This window comes from Acomys minous (assembly GCF_964271855.1).
Source record: "Acomys minous genome assembly, chromosome: 8".
NCBI classification, from domain to species: Eukaryota; Metazoa; Chordata; class Mammalia; order Rodentia; family Muridae; genus Acomys; species Acomys minous.
This window is the reverse complement of record NC_140489.1, coordinates 42,105,123-42,121,597: the sequence shown is the minus strand read 5'-3', so window position 1 is coordinate 42,121,597 and position 16,475 is coordinate 42,105,123. Positions and strand designations below refer to the sequence as shown.

The following is a 16,475-nucleotide window of genomic DNA, read 5'->3' as shown; positions in this document are numbered from 1 at the left end:
GCCATTATTTTAGAATCATGCCCCGAAGCTCCAAGCCAGGAAGCATTCATCATGAATGAAGATCAGAAAAGACAAAAGTGTCTTCTTATGTAAGCAGAAAAAATCAAATAAAGGCATCTCATTACTTGTTATTTCCTATTCTCTCGGAGCTAATTCCCTCAGAAGACAGACAGCTTTGTCTCAGTGGAAAGCTCATGCAAAAGGATACAGGCCTGCAACATTACTCAATTTCAAGCATAAGAAGAATGTCTATCATTAAATCTGTTTATTACCCAACCAGAAATCACAAGGAATAAATAGAAGCTGAAGTATTGGACTATAGCCACCACATTCCAATTTGAAACCCAAGGCTAGCTTTGCCCTCCAACCCTTTCCTCCCCTTTGAGTTTCACGCTGACCCATCTTTTATCACTAAGATTGATGGTTTAGAAGTCATTTCTCTCTCAAATTAGAACGTTAGAGCTTTTCCATTCAGAGACTGTACCATGACCATCTTTTACTAGATGCCCTGCAATGCTTTGTATAATCAGTGGACAGTCCCACCTAAACCCTAAGTTGATAGATCAGTCACTAAATGCACATGAAAGAGTGGCAGATCCGGCCAATTGAACTGGAACATTTCTTGCATTTGAAGGTAAGCCTAGGCATAGGACAGAACTCATCAGAGATGTGAGCAGTATCCGAAAGACAAGGAATCCCTTATTATATGTGAGAGAAGGGAGAAGGGTCCCTCCTACCTTTCACCGCCATTATTAGCAAGAAATGGGTAATCCAAGTAGTGCCTCAGCAGAATAGCAACAATGTAGAAATTGAATAACAGTTAGGTTGGAATTGGAAATCCAAGATGTTCAAGCAGGAAGAGCCTCTAATTTGGGCAAGGACTAGGTCAGCCTTCCATCTGTTTAGAAGCCAGCAGAATGCTAACTCTTCGGTATTTAAAGGTCTTTATATAATTTCAATTCCTCACTGAAGTGGGTGAACCACAAATGCATTACTCATCAAAATATGAATGTAAAATACAGATCATTATTAGAACACCTATGGGTAATAAATGTAGCAGAAATGAAGCAATGTGGATGACAACAAGATTAAACTAGACTAGAAATCAATATCTAGAAAAATCTCTCAAATACTGGAAAATATAATAACATACTTGAAAATACCATCTATGCCAAAGGAAAATTTCAAAGAGAAATTAAGCCTATTTTGAACTATGTAAAAATGAAAAGACAGCATAATACCATTTGTGGAGCATAGTGAAGATGATGTTTAGGGAAAGTTAATATGTTGCAACAAAAGAAAGATTCTAATGCCAGTTTTCTAAATTGTCACCCTACCTAGAAATGCAAGAGCAAATTAAGGCACAAATAGAATTAAGGAAAAAAATTTTAATTAGAAGGGAAAAGCAGGGTACCTGAAAACAAGGAAATCAATAAGGCCCAACAGCTGATTTTTAAAAGACCAATATAATACATTTCTAACTCAGTGAACAAAAATTGTGAGGAAGAGGAGAAAGAAAGAAGAATGAGAGAGAGAGAGAGAGAGAGAGAGAGAGAGAGAGAGAGAGAGAGAGAGAGGAGACACAACTTAGATAACACCATTACAAAATTTAAAATATAAATATTCAAAATATATCTAAAAAATATTATGAACTCTATGGCAGTAACTTGATAACTTCAATGAAATGAGAAAATTTTATGAAAGATATTATCTGTTAAAACTCATATAAGAAGTAGAACATCTAAGTAGGTATATATCTATTAAAAATGATTAGTGAATAATAACCTTTAAAATGAGAACACATCATGCCTTGATGGGTTCAGCAGTAAGTTCTCTCAGACATTCAATAAAGAAACTTCTCCAATTCTGTACAACGTCCAGTAGATAAAAGCACAGAGACTACTCCAGAATACACCTGGTGTGCCATGAGACCAGCATTGCTGTAACAACAAAGCTAAAGACGTTATAAGAAAACTATAGATTAATGTCTTGCATGAACATAAATGCAAAATCCTAACCAGTATATTCAGAAATTGCATCCAACAATGTAGAATAAGATGTTATACACTGTGACTAAGTAGAATTGTGCCAAGATTCAGAAGTTGATTCAACACTCGAAAGCCAACCAACATATTAAAGAAGGGAATTTGTATAATCATATCAATGAATGTAGAAAATGCATTTGACAAAAATTAGAAAACTAAAGAAAGTTTTACATTAAATATCATACCTAATAGTGAAAAATTAGAAGTTTTTCCACTAAGATCAGGAACAAAGTTGATACACCTCCTCTCTCACTACTTTTTTGTAAATCATAATAGAAATCCCAATTAATTCAATAAGACAAGAAAAGAGAAAACATAATATGTTGTTTGAGAAGTAAGGGAAATAAAATTAATATCAAATAACTGATTACATTCCTATAAATCAACAATGCACACATGAAATTGGACATTTAAACTATTGCATTATTTGTTACTGTTGCTCTCAAATATAAAATATGCAAATATAAAAATGTGCTTATGATCTAAATGACAAAATATGCAGAACTCTTACAAAAAGGAGGGCTGGGGAGATGTCTCAGTGGCTGAAGGGCTTGGTATGAAAGCAGGAGAGCTGCCATTCAGACCCCAGCACCCACACAAGCAGTAAGCAATATGGTGGCTGACCTATAATCCCAGCACTCATGAGGCAGAGACTGAGAATCTCTGTTTGGAACAATGATTAGCTAGACTAGTCAAATCAAGGAGATCCAAGTCCAACAAAGAGATTCTTCCTCAAAACCTAAGAGAAAGGCACCAAATCAGAAAGACACCCAGTGATAACCCCTGGCTGCCACATACATACTCACACACAAGCACATGCATATGCATGTATTCCTGCACAAATATGTATGCCCACACATTTTGAACATGCATAGACACATAAGCTACATACACCCAAAAAGATACCAAAAATAAAGATATTCCATGTTTATGGATAGTAACACTCACTATAACCTACATACTAATTCCTCCTAATGTGACCTATTAATAAAACAACATTTCAATCAATTTAGCAGCAAATTTTTTGTGGTTATCAACAAAATAATTTTAAATCCATATAGAGAAGTAAAACAGAATATCCAGCGTATTATTGGGGGAAAGAACAAAGCCAGAGGATTGGCCAATGCTACCTGATTACAAGGCTGGCTATAAAGCTACAGCAATCATGAAAGTATTGGCTTGGTAAAAGAACTGACAGGAAGATGAATACAGGACACACAACCCAGAAACACATAACACATAGCCACATGCAACTACTCAGCTGATTTTTGATTGAAGGGACAAACTAGAGCCCAATAACTTTTTTCCAACAAATCATAGTAAAACAAGTAGAACAACATGTATTAATATAAAAAGCCAAAAAGAAAGCACTTGGTCATAGTCTATGTCCTTCATACACACACACACACACACACACACACACACACACACACACACACACACACACAAATTAACTCAAAATAGATCATACACTTGAATAAAAAAACAGAAAGCATAAAGCTTGTGTTGGGTAACATAGATGTCTCAGTCCATTTTCTGTTGCCAACACAATACAAACACACTGAGTATTTTATAAAGAACTTTTATTTGTCTTCATGATTCTGGTCCAAGGCTAAGGGAACATAGTTTATGAAGTGTCTTGCTAGAAATTCTAAGGCAGTTAAGAGACCTAACCAAGTAGTTGTTGATCACAGGCCTACTTTTCGGGAAACCCAAGGAGCTGTTATAGGTGGTTCAGTCCACTCAGACAGCAGAGCCGTAATCATCCCCAGAATGTTTTACCAGGCTCAGCCTTTTACAACCTCATAGTGAAGATTAAATAATGAGTTAGACAGGAGACAGTCCATCTTCAAACCACAGGAAAAGAGGAAGATTGAGATCAATTTAGTTGTAGTAATAATTGTTTTGAGAGCATATGTATGTTGGTGGTTAGGTGTGCACCTATGTGTTTAAATGTGCTTATATGTCAGTGAACAACCTTAGGTGTCAGTCTTCAGGTGCTGTCCAACTTTGGTGTGTGTGTGTGTGTATGTGTGTGTGTGTGTGTGTGTGTGTGTGTGTGTGTGTGTTTGCTTATTTGTATGTTTGTTGTTCATTTGTTTGTTTGTTTGTTGACAAGTTCTCTTATTGGCACTTAATTTATCAAGTAGTCTAGACTGACTGGTTGGTGCGCTCCAGAGGCCTGTGTCTGTCTCTGCCTCCCAAGTACTGGGATTGCAAGCACAGTAACATGCCTGGCTTTTCTCATGCACGTTACTGAGCTCAAACTCATGTCATCATGTTTGCAAGAAAAATATTTTGCTGAATGAGCAATCTTTCCAGTCAATGACAATTTTGGGGGCATAAGACCAAATGCACAGTCCATGAAAGATCAGTTAAACTTTAATACAATGTAATACAATGTGAAAGGCATTGTCAAGAGAGTAAGAAGGCATATCAGAGAGTAGGAAAAAAAGTACTTGTAAAAGACAGAGCTGATAAATAACTGTTCCCCCAAAATTTACAAGGAACTCTTAAAACTCAACAATAAGAAAGTAAACAACCTAGCTAGATGTGGTAGTACACACTTGTAATCTCAGTACTTAAGATTTGGAGACAAAAAGCCGGGTGTGGTGGCGCATGCCTTTAATCCCAGCACTCGGGAGGCAGAGGCAGGTGGATCACTGTGAGTTCGAGGCCAGCCTGGTCTACAAAGCGAGTCCAGGACAGCCAGGGCTACACAGAGAAACCCTGTCTTGAAAAATAAAAAGTTGGAGACAAGAGGATGAGGGGCTCAGAACCAGCCTCATCTACAAAGTGAGTTCAAGGTCAACCTAAGCTACCATGAGACTCTGTCTCAAAAAGTTTTCAAAAAACTAATTAATAAAAGAATAAAGGATCTTTTTATAACTGACTGAAGAAAATCATCAGACCACACATAAGCATTTGAAAAGATATTCAACATCATTATGTTATTGGAGAACTGCAAAGTAAAATGATCTTTCAACAAAGAACTGCTCAAATGGCAGAAAATCCAAACTACTAACTTTAACAAATGTTGACAAAGTTGTGAGACAACAGACTCCCAACTCATCCACTGTGGATGGGAATACAAAATGGAATCATTTTGACAGAAAATGTGGTAGTTTGTCGCAAAACTACGCATCATATGACACAGTGACCTTGCTCCTGTGGGGTGACTGACTAATTGCTAAAAGTTTATATACACATAGAAATCTGCACACAAACACTTGCAGCCGGCCTACTCATTGCCGACAAATTTGCAAAGCATTCAAGGTGTCCTTGTGTAGGTGAATAAATTTGCATCCACCTAGACAATGACACACTGCTGAGCACTAAGAATGAGCTATTGACACTGGAAAGGCCTTAGAGTAGCAGTTCTCAACCTGCGGGTCATGACCCCACCCGCTGCTTGGGGGTCACAGATCAGATATCCTGCACATCAGATATTTATATTATGATCCATGAAAGCAACAAGATTACAAGTCTTAAGTAGCAATGAAATAACTTTATGGTTGAGGCTCACCACAACATGAGAAACCGTATTAAAGGGTTGCAGCATTAGGAAGATTGAGAACCGCTGCCGTAGAGGAATCTTGAACTCATATTACTATGGGAAAGAAGATAATACGGAAAACCTGCAAACCACTGGTCCGCATTATATGACAGAAGCATATGCCATAGTGTTCAATGGCAATGCTATGGAGATGCCTAAAGATTTGATGATCGTGTGGAGTTTATAGGAAGAATGAATGAAGACGCAGAGCAAGGATGGCTTTTAGGACAGTGGAAATAAATGCCTATACTACAACAGTGTGTTTGTGTCCTCATACACCATCAAAACAGGCAAAGGATGAGTCCTCAACTAAATGCAAGCTTTGAGTGGCAGTGCTGTGAAGCCATGCAACCCGATCAGCTGTAATGAATGCACATGCTGATGTGGACTGTTGACACTGGGTGAATCTGCTTGTCTAAGGGTGAGGGACGTATGGGAAGCCTCTCTACCTCCCCTCAATTTTTCTATGACTCTACGTTGCTCTTTTTAAAAGTCTGTTTTTCAAATAATCTTAAAAGCTAAGCCCTGAAACTTCTTTTGCCCCTCACAGATAATTATGAGCATGTTATGATATAACATAAGCCTTACATATATCAGGCTATTTTTAGAATTTAGTATGTAAAGGTACAGTTATGTCATAATTTGGTTTATGACTCACAGGTTTGTTTTTTAATTTAGTGTTTTTCTGTTAGTTTTTTTTAATAGTTTATCCAGATTACATCTCACTTGTATCTTCCTGTTCCCACCCTGCCTCCCTCTGAAGATGAATGGTGCTCTGGCGTCATCCACTAGGAAATAGCAAGAAAGGCTGAGCACCACTCAGAGCTTTGACGAATTTTGCCTGCTACAAAACTCACATTGAACTGTGTTCTTCAATGCATCAGTGTTGAGAAAGGAGACCAAATGGGAGGCACTTAGTCCCTGAATGCTCCATCTCATGAATAATTAATGTCACATATTTAAGTCAGTGTCTCCCACCTTCTGCCATGCGAGACATTGCAATAAGACATTCACCAGACCACCCCACCCCCACCCCCACGACACACCCTTCACCCTGTGCTTCCAACCACAAGATCCAAAAATTTAATTTCTGCTACTTATAACTTACCAATCTATTTGAAAGAGACAAAGCGAGGCCACTAACTTAACAACCTTAAATCAGTTTACCAATCTGTGAAATCACTACCAAAGTTCTAAAACCATTTCCCAAAGAAACAGAAAAACAATCTTAAAATTGTAGACACAAAACATTCCAGTATCAATTGCAATCCTAAGGAAAATGAATAATGCTAAATGGACCACCATTCAGATTTCAAATGATTCTCCGTATCCATAGTAAGACTATCAGAATGGCCTTACGTAACATAGGGAATGTAGATTAACGGAACACAGTAAAGGGTCCATATGTAACCTGCATAGCTAAGGCCACATGATTTCTTTTTTATTCCTGAAATTATAATACATTTCTCCCTTCTCTTTCCTTCCACAAAACCCTCCCATTTATCTCTTACCACTCCCTTTCAAATTCATGGCCTTTTTTTTCACTAATTGTTATTGAATGTGTGTGTGTGTGTGTGTGTGTGTGTGTGTGTGTGTGTGTGTGTACATACACATATGTATGTATTACAAAGCTAAACAAGAAGAAATTAAATAATATAATCAATAAGTCAGCTTTTGTGAAAGGTCTCTCTCAAAAGATGGAGTCCAAATAACCAATAAACATTTGAAAAAATATTCAGCCTCATTAGACATCAGAGAAATAACAATTAACAGTGAGATTCATGTCATCCCACTTAGAATAGTAGTCATCAAAAAAAAAAAATAGCAACAAATGCTATGAGGATGTGGACACAAGGAAACCTTTTCACTCTGCTGGTGCAATGTAAACTAGTCCAGCCACCTATAGAAATCAGTATGAAGTTTCCTCCAAAAAGCAAAAATAGATCTCCTGTATAACCAAGAAACACCCAAAGGTCCTCAATTCAACATATCACAGAGAAACTTGTACATAAATATGCATTTCATCATCACTACTCACAGTAGTTAAGTTATAAACTCAACTCAGACAACCAACAACAGAAGAATGGATAAAGAGGAAGGACAGCAAGTTACCAAGAAGAGACTTGATACCCTATGAGCATATACAGGGGGAGGAAATCCCCCTCAGGAACAGTCATAGGGGAGGGGAATAAGGGGAAAATGGGAGGGAGGGAAGAATGGGAGGATACAAGGGATGGGATAACCATTGAGATGTAACAAGAATAAATTAATAAAAAAAATTTTTAAAAAGAATATGTGATGTATGCACACATGAAATTTATTTCAATAAGGAACAAAGTTGTGTCCTTTAAGGGAAAAGATGGAGGCATTGGAAATAACCATAAAATTAATTGAGCCATCTCATAAAGACAAATGTGGCATGTTTTCTCTTATTTGTGATTCCTATATTTTGTACACATATATAAAGTCAAGTATGTTCATACGATATGAAAGTAGAAACAAACTGTCTATGAAAATCAAAAGGACTAGTGGGGAAGGGAAAAAGACAAAGGGGAATTATCCAGCCACAATATACACTTGTACAAAAGATTACCTCATACAGCACAGTACATGTACAATAACTATTAGAGTGAATGGCAGAAAAAGTAATACAGAAGAAACTACATCCAATGCCTTCCTAACTCTCCCAAGGATTTCCTTAATGATCTATTTTAATTTAAAACATAATAGCAAGTCAATTGTACAGATAATGCTGTCTACCATTACTCTGTCCCAGTAAAAGATCTGAAGTGGCAAAAGGGACAGAGAGAATCTAGGCTGACGAAACTCATTCACATCTGCAAGCGTGATTACCCTCTTCTGGATTCTAAATCCCTTTTATGATAACTAGAAGTAAAATTACAATTTTAAATGTACGAGGTAACATGAAATCTGTGAGTGGCAGTTTGACAAGCATAGTTATGAACAAACAATAATTCAGATACTGTTTCAAAAACACTTTTCTAAAAATTAAAACTCGTATCAACTTCCACTTAGCCTCTACCGATTCTTCTATCTTCCCTGCAGCATCAGGGCATGGATGATCTTTTTTGTAATTTTGCTTGGCTCTGGCCCATTTCACAGGCTTACCATGTAGTCATATCACCCACCATCGTCTCATCCCTGTAGCCCTTTTGCTACTGATCCGTGTGTTGTCTGCAGACCCAATATTTCTTTATGTACTTTCCACCAGCTCCCCTAAAATCCCCCCCAAATCAAGTTCCCTAGGCCCCTCATGCTGGTTCAAATGCATACCACAAATGAGCTAAACTCTACTCTTAGGATTCATGAAAGAATGTTTTTAACCTCCATCTTATGATTTCTAGAACAACCATATTCCTTAGTTTCAGACCAAAAGCTTTCTAAAACGGGTCCTGTCTTTCCTGCCTGATAGTTTTCTTTTAAAAGCAAGTACCCAGTTCACAAATTCCTAGTAAATTGAGTTATGACCAGAGAGCATGTCGAGGGTCTTGAAAATAGAGTGATATTGAGCTGTCTTACGTCACTCTCCTCACATCAGGAATAAAGGGTTAAACTGTAATTTTCAGACTAACATTCTCTCACAGTCCCCAGTCCCCATTTGCTGGTGTGACTCCTTGGTGTGACTCCTTGGTGTGACTCCTTGGTGTGACTCCTTGCTTAAGTTCCAGTTCATCTTTACATCACTGTAGAACTCACCAAGCCCCTGCTTCACGCCACCAGTGCACATCCATGCAATGAAGAAGAACCATGAGGACATATTCTTCACCACCTCAAGATTTACACTCAAACTATATGGAGGAAACCCAACAAATGAAACAACAACAGCGTCACCGACTTGTAGAATTTCTCGCTAGTGTCCTTTCACACTCAATCCTTGTAATGGCCTTGTGAGAAACGTAAAGCAAGACAGAGACAGAGCCACCATCTTACAACAAAGCATGTCCTTGGCTAGGCAGAAGATTCCAGATCATCCAAAGACTAAAACTAAAACTAAAATAAATTTAATCGTATTCATGCACCTGCATGCCCACAGTAAAGGTGAAATATGAAGGTATTAATTAGAAGTTTTGAGATGAAGGCAAGGAAGCCTACCTGGAAAAGAAAGCTGCATGCTATCTAATGAGCGGTTAACAAAGAGCCAAGTCTTCTGGAACATAATCAGGGGGAGAAGAATGCATTAAAAAACAATGCGAGCAAGGTAACCAATGGACTTGTGGATTGTACTGACAAGGAGGCAAAAGAATAATATAAGTAAAGGGGAAAGCTAAGAACAATGTGGAACCAAACTATAGTATATTAAATTTAAAGTGAACAGAGGCTGGAAGAAGGCTCGGTGGTTAAGAGCACATGTTGCTCTCGCCAAGGATCCAGGTTCAACTCCCAGAATCCACATGGTAGCTCACAACCATCTGTAACGTCTATTTATTTTGTTATTTTATGTGCGTAAATGTTTTGCCTGCATGTTTGCAAGTACGCTACAACCTGTGCATGCCTGGTACCCATGGAGATCAAAGGGGACATCAGATATATTAAGCCTCTACCAAGAGAAAACGGGACCAGAAGCTACAATGGTTTCAAGTTTCTTCGATGGAACCACTGGAAGGTGGAATGCAGTAGTATCACACCTTCCAAACTCCTGAAGGGAAATTACATCAAGCCAAGAATGTGGCAGCTAAGCAAACTCTCAATATTTCTTGCATTGGGTACAGTACAGAGACATTTAAGCGAGGGGTGGAAATTTGATGATTAAACTTCTGATAGGTACATAGAAATGAGAAACCCGTGGGGAAACACAGAAAGGTCACAGAAGGAAAAGCAATGACAAGATGCCGGACCCCTCAGTTACTGAGAGTCTATTGGCTATAAACACTCAATGTTTATCGAACCAAAAGGATGCTCTAGCTTTATGAGAAATAACTTAATGGTAATAGAGTGGGTAGGAAAGGAGTCTGAGAGCTCAGATTCCAGGAGAAGAAGCCTACGATGAAGCCTAAAGCTGAATTGGCAAAAGAAAGATAGATAATTGTGTTCCTCAGAGGCGTAGAAACAAATTATAAAAAATAAATGAATAAATAAATAAATAAAATAAAATAAATAAATCTCCTAAGCAATTTAAGTCATTTCCTCTAAAGTTGTTCTTTTTAAAATAAGGTATTGCCAACTGTTCTTCACAGAGCCTTTCCCTATTTATACTCCCTTGAGCAACGTGTGACAGTGCTTCGCTCCACACTGCTTTGCTCGGGTCCTGGAAGGAGCAGGTGCCAAGCCATGCAAGAATCTGACTAGTACAAATGTCGGGGAGATATAGAAGGTGAATGAGAGGAGGTAGAGGTGAAACTTCAAAGCACAGTGAAGATATGGCATCCATGAAAGAGTTAACGGGAGATTTGGCGAGAAAAGTTCATAATGCGTTGCAGAAAGAGAGAACACCAGCACAAAAGCCTTCCAAATGCATATATGTATGCAATATGCCATAGCAAGTGACGGGAGGTGAGGCCATGAATTTGAAGGAGAGCAAGGTTGGGTATATGGGAAGGTTTGGAGGGAGGAAAGGGAAAGGAGAAATGTAATTAAAATGCAGCCTCAAGAGTATAATAATCAACAACAAAAATAAGTCATCCCGCAACCCCTTTTAGTGATGGGCCTCCCTCCACACTTAGTCACAGGCTGAGAGCAGCTTTGGCAACTGTGTCTACATGGTGATGCTTTATCAGATCCGAAATACAGCCACCTTCAGACAACTGTGTTTATTTGGTGTATTGTCTGGCTTTGGCAAGCTAAAACGGAAGGGGCTCAGTCTCCTGCTCTTGTTACTTTCTGCAGTGTAAGCCTTCCCGCTGTGGCCAGCTTCAAGAGACCAAGGTGATGCCTCTGAATTCTGAGCTTGAAATAAGTGGGAGCAACTGGCTTTCCACGGCAAAGCTTGGCCCAGGACACTGCTGACTACACGCTGAACAGTGAAGACAGACATGAGCAGCAGATGCCCTTGGCTACCATACTCACCAACCTGGTGTCTTTAATGCAGCTCTGACCTTTCAGGGTTATAACTGAAAATGGTATCTCGGAGCAGGTTACTCTGCCCTGCCTTTGAATGAGTGACTTTATGTTGGCACATTATGGCACAATCAAGCTTGTAATCACAGATACATCTCATTGTCCTGGGATGAATTTACTTACACTCTTTTCTGTGAATTGAGTCACACTTTTGTCTTCTTTATCAACTGGCAAAAACATACACTTAAGGTATACATATCTCTCTGTCTTATATAAACATTGTGGAATGAATCGATACAGCCAGTTAACACATATATTGCCTCTGTCCATCACCATTTTTATGGTGAGAACACTTAGTCCTTGCTATGGTTTGGATGTGAGCCATCCTCCAGCGACCCATATTTAGGGGCTTCTTCTCCAGGGTTGTACTACAGGCTTTTAGGAGATAGGGCCTAAAGGAAAGCCCTTAAGTTAACTAGGAGCACAGTCTTACAGTGGATTATAGGACCCTGCCTATACCATCTCTGTATATTTTTGGTATAAGATGTGGTTATCACATGCCACCTCATGCTCACACCAGTCTTTACCAGAGACCCAAAGAAATGCTGAAAAAGACGTCTTTATCATCTGTGTGAGCCTTCTGCTCTGCTGTTATCAGGACATTTGCTCTCCAATACACCAAAAGCAAAACCCAAAAACTTACCTCATCCACATTCTCGAAGGCATTGATGATGTCATAAGGTAAACAGGACAGTAGATCGATCACGAACCAAGTTTTCAGATAGTTCATCCTTATGAGCTTAGGGTCAGAAATGACCTCTCCCCCCGGCCCCACGAAAGTCGTGTGAAAATTTAAAACGATGTCAACCAGAAAAATAACGTCCACCACGCTGTCCAGCACCAGCCAGGCGATATTGTTCTGCTTGGTTTTGAAAGAAACGTTGTAAGGAACCATGATGGCGGTGTAGAAGGTAAGAATCAAAATCACCCAATCCCAGGTAGTTTTAAAAGCACAATAGTGTAAAATGATGTGTGGTGGCGTCTTTGGCGCTTCTTGTTTGTACTGAGGAAGGATGTCTGAGCCCAGCTGAAGGACCTAGAAGAAAGAAACCATGGACGTAAATGACTGGAAGGCCTCTGACAGCAGATATGACTGCACCCCTTCTGGGAGTCAAGCCACAACCTTAATCACATGACTCTTGGTTTTAGGCCAATCCTATTCTATCATTTCCCCTCCCTTTCCAGAACAGCCCCAAATTTTGCTCAAAGGTTCCTAAGTGAGTCCAACTATACTTCAAAAGTTGATCTGGTTACCAGTCCATTGGCCTGGCTCTCCAGTGCCCCACCTTGACCCATAGCACAGCGTCTCAGATGCCCCTGGCCATGCACTGGGCAAGCCCAACAAAACCACATGCCTTTTGCTGACTGTCTTACAGTTATTTGGGTGTCTGACCATCATTCATTATTCACACATAATTAGCACCTTAGAAAACATGCTTTTGCTTCTGATGGCCTCCCTGGACCCCAGGGACTCACTGCTGACTTGCTAGCTGTTCTGTACCTGCTCAGCAAGGGCGCTGCTGGCTAACAGAACAGTGGGGGGGGGGGGCAGAGCCAGATTTTCCCTCCTCTCTCTAAAACCAGGACCTAAGGTGAGCACTGCATTTCTTCTCAGGTACAAGCTTTCTTTAGATGACAAAACACTAAATAGCAGGGTTACCTCTCTGTACCTTTTTTTACCAAATGGAATATTATCAGTGCAAGCTTATGTGAGTCTTAACTTACTCTGTTAGGTCTAATTAAAGTAAAAGAAGGAGAAAAACAGATGACCCAAAAAAGCAGAAGTGCAACCACAACACAGGACCTAAAATTGCCTTCTGGAATCTAGAAAATGTGAAAAAAGTTGTGGAAGCACATCCAAAATTTCCACCTCATGCATTAATGCCATTAAAAGGATAACATGAATCCCAAAGTGGCAATGGAGTTTTCTTAGCTAACACTTCCAGTGTATCTTGACAACCTATGCAATCATTATTTGGAGGAGTCTAATTGAGAAACACATCAAAAATGTGAATACATAAATAAACAAAGGAAAGCATTAGCATATAGCTCTGTGGGTTAGCTTCCATCACACACACACACACACACACACACACACACACACACACACACACACATGCACATGCTTTTGAAGCGTGGGAGAGAATCCTAAACTTTTTTTTTTCAAATATCAAGCTTACATAACTGAAAACTAAGCATATAATATCTTGCTATTTTCAATTTAAAAATGTTACTAGTATTTTCCTTAGTTGTATATTATACTTATGGTTCTTTAACTTGGGGCTATTAAAGCTATTTTAAGGATATTTTACGTACTTAACTACATTCTCAGTGCCCCAGGTATATTTTACCCTAGGATCTTAAGTTACTTACTAACAATTTATCCTAGCAGGGAAAGTAAGCACCATGTTGAGACAGAGTGCTAGAGAAAAAAGAACCACACATAATCATGGCTTCTCTCTTACCTTCCAACCACCGTCAGCTCCCATTCCATTGGGGGAGGGGAGATGGAAAATGCTTCCTTTTGTCATCCATATCTACACTTTCTATAGTTAGATCTCAGGGGGTAATTCACTGTGTTTTAAATCTGGTTAGCATTAGAATCTCCTGATGAGTTTTAGTAAAGTGTAGCATATTCACACCTAGATCCCCACCCCCCCAAGGATGATGACACTGGCCTTAGGTGGGTTTTTAGAAAAGTCTTTATTTTACCATTTCCATTTAATGAAAAGGTATGGTTTCCTTTTCCATTTCAAACCTCACTAGTCAGACAAGATTAGCCAAGTGCTCCAGGAATCCCAGAGGAGCAGGAAGGGGAAGGATAGGGAGGGAGAGAGGCTAGTGGAGGAGTGAGAGGAGGGTAGGATTCCAGAAAATGATGCAGAATTGCTGAGATTTTTGACCTTTGTCATAGACATCCAGGTCTCCTGCCTGAGCTCTGCTTTACGCTCCTCTGTGAGGAGGTGGGTGACAGCTCTGTCCCTCAGTGCTATTCCACTTAGCATGGTGTGAGAATAAAATTACATTTTCTGAATTTGATTATGTATCAATTAACCACACTCTTGCTATCTGAAGATCTAAGAGCAACTGGTTTTTATTCAGTCGGTCTCATTGACAGGCAGAGCAGGTATTTGTCTCTAGCCAATGTAAGCTGGAGGCCATCAGTAGGATGTTGGCATGTAGACAGTTTAGTAACTGCTTTCGTGGGGACACAATCTGTCAAACTCGGATCCACTCCAAATTTAGATCAAGTGGAATGGAGATTGAATTTATGTGTCTTGGAAAAGTGAAATTCCAGAGGAAACTGTTCTGAGCAAATTATCTTAGTATTTCAGTATAATAGACAAGGCAGCATTCCTGTGTCTACTTGGTGTATCATTTGGGTCTATTTTTGGGAATCCAAGGGCATGCCCCCTGCATAGCCATGGAAGGGGACTCAGTTGAAAAGCTGGCTGCCCTTGCCTTCTCTAAAACAGCAAACCTCAGACCTGATTGAAAGCAGTTTTGTGTTGGATGTGGTTTAAGAATCCCAAGTCACTGATTTTTTAAAAAAAATTTTTTAAAGTCAAAAACAAAAGAAAAGGAAAAGTCAGATGAGAAGGCGAACAAGAGTGAAAACCCCTCAGAAATAAAAGTGAAATGATGAAACGAAATGCTAAAGCTTATGTTTGGGAAAAACACTTCTGGACTCAGGGGGAGACGGCCCTCCCTCCTCCAGGCCCTTCCCTCAAGTATGGTCTAGCCAGTGGACAAGACAGTCTTCACAGTTGAGTGGAGAGCGGGGTCTGACTTTCACACAAACTCTGGTGCCCCATATTTGACCACGTCCCCTGGATGGGGAGGCCTGGTGGCACTCAGAGGAAGGATAGCAGGCTACCAAGAAGAGACTTGATACCCTATGAGCATATACAGGGGGAGGAGGTCCTCCTCAGTCACAGTCATAGGGGAGGGGAGTAAGGGGAAAATGGGAGGGAGGGAGGAATGTGAGGATACAAAGGATGGGATAACAACTGAGATGTAATATGAATAAATTAATAAAATACATTTTTAGAAAAAAGAAGAAAGGGGAGGGGGACTGTAACAGACCTCTTTGTCAGTTATAAGCTAAGAAAAACCCCAAACTCTAAATGCAGGGAATATACTTTAGTTCCCAGCCCTCTGCAAACCAGAATTGGTATTTGTAAAAAAAAATTGAGAAGTACCTGAGCTTGCCTTTTCCTGGCAATCTAAATCAATGAACATGTGGGTTTAATGGTGTCACTCTCTTCCTCACTACGTTAACTCAAAATATTTTATGACTTCCCACTATGGGGTCAGCATAGCTCTGCTCTCTCTCTCCCACCCCCTACCTTTGCCCCCCCCAGCTTCTCTCTTTCCCTCCCTCCCTCCCTCTGTCCCTCACTATATGTCTGTCTGTCTCTCTCCCTCACTCGCCCCTCTCTCTGTCTCTCTCTGTCTCTCTCTGTCTCTGTGTGTGCATGTGTGCATGCATGCATGCGCATACATGTTCTGTCTGTATAGGTGGCTGCAAGCCGTGGTCCACCTGTGAAGTTAAATTGGACTTAGAAGACAACCTTCAGATGTCAGTCTTCATTTAGTAAGTAGGGATCATTAGCCTGTGAGCCTATGGATCTTCTTGTCCCTGCCTCCCTTTTCCAGCAGGAGTTCTGAGATTACACACTGTGGCTGCTGTGCCCAGCTTTTCACATGGGGTTCTGGAGTCTAAAGTCAGGTCATCAGTTTTGCATGGCAAGCATTTTTACCCACTGAGACATCTTTCCAGGCCTGTTCTGGTCGCT

General features: G+C 39.8%; 1 protein-coding gene across 1 annotated transcript in view; it reads right to left on the bottom strand.

Moving 5' to 3' along the window:
- KCNH5 (potassium voltage-gated channel subfamily H member 5) overlaps window positions 1–16,475 on the bottom strand; it is a 295,802-nt gene that overhangs the window by 219,302 nt on the left and 60,025 nt on the right. Inside the window, exon 6 of the mRNA XM_084792497.1 lies at window positions 12,320–12,712. Coding sequence (XP_084648623.1) covers window positions 12,320–12,712 — 393 coding nt within the window. The remainder of the gene's footprint in view (window positions 1–12,319; window positions 12,713–16,475) is intronic.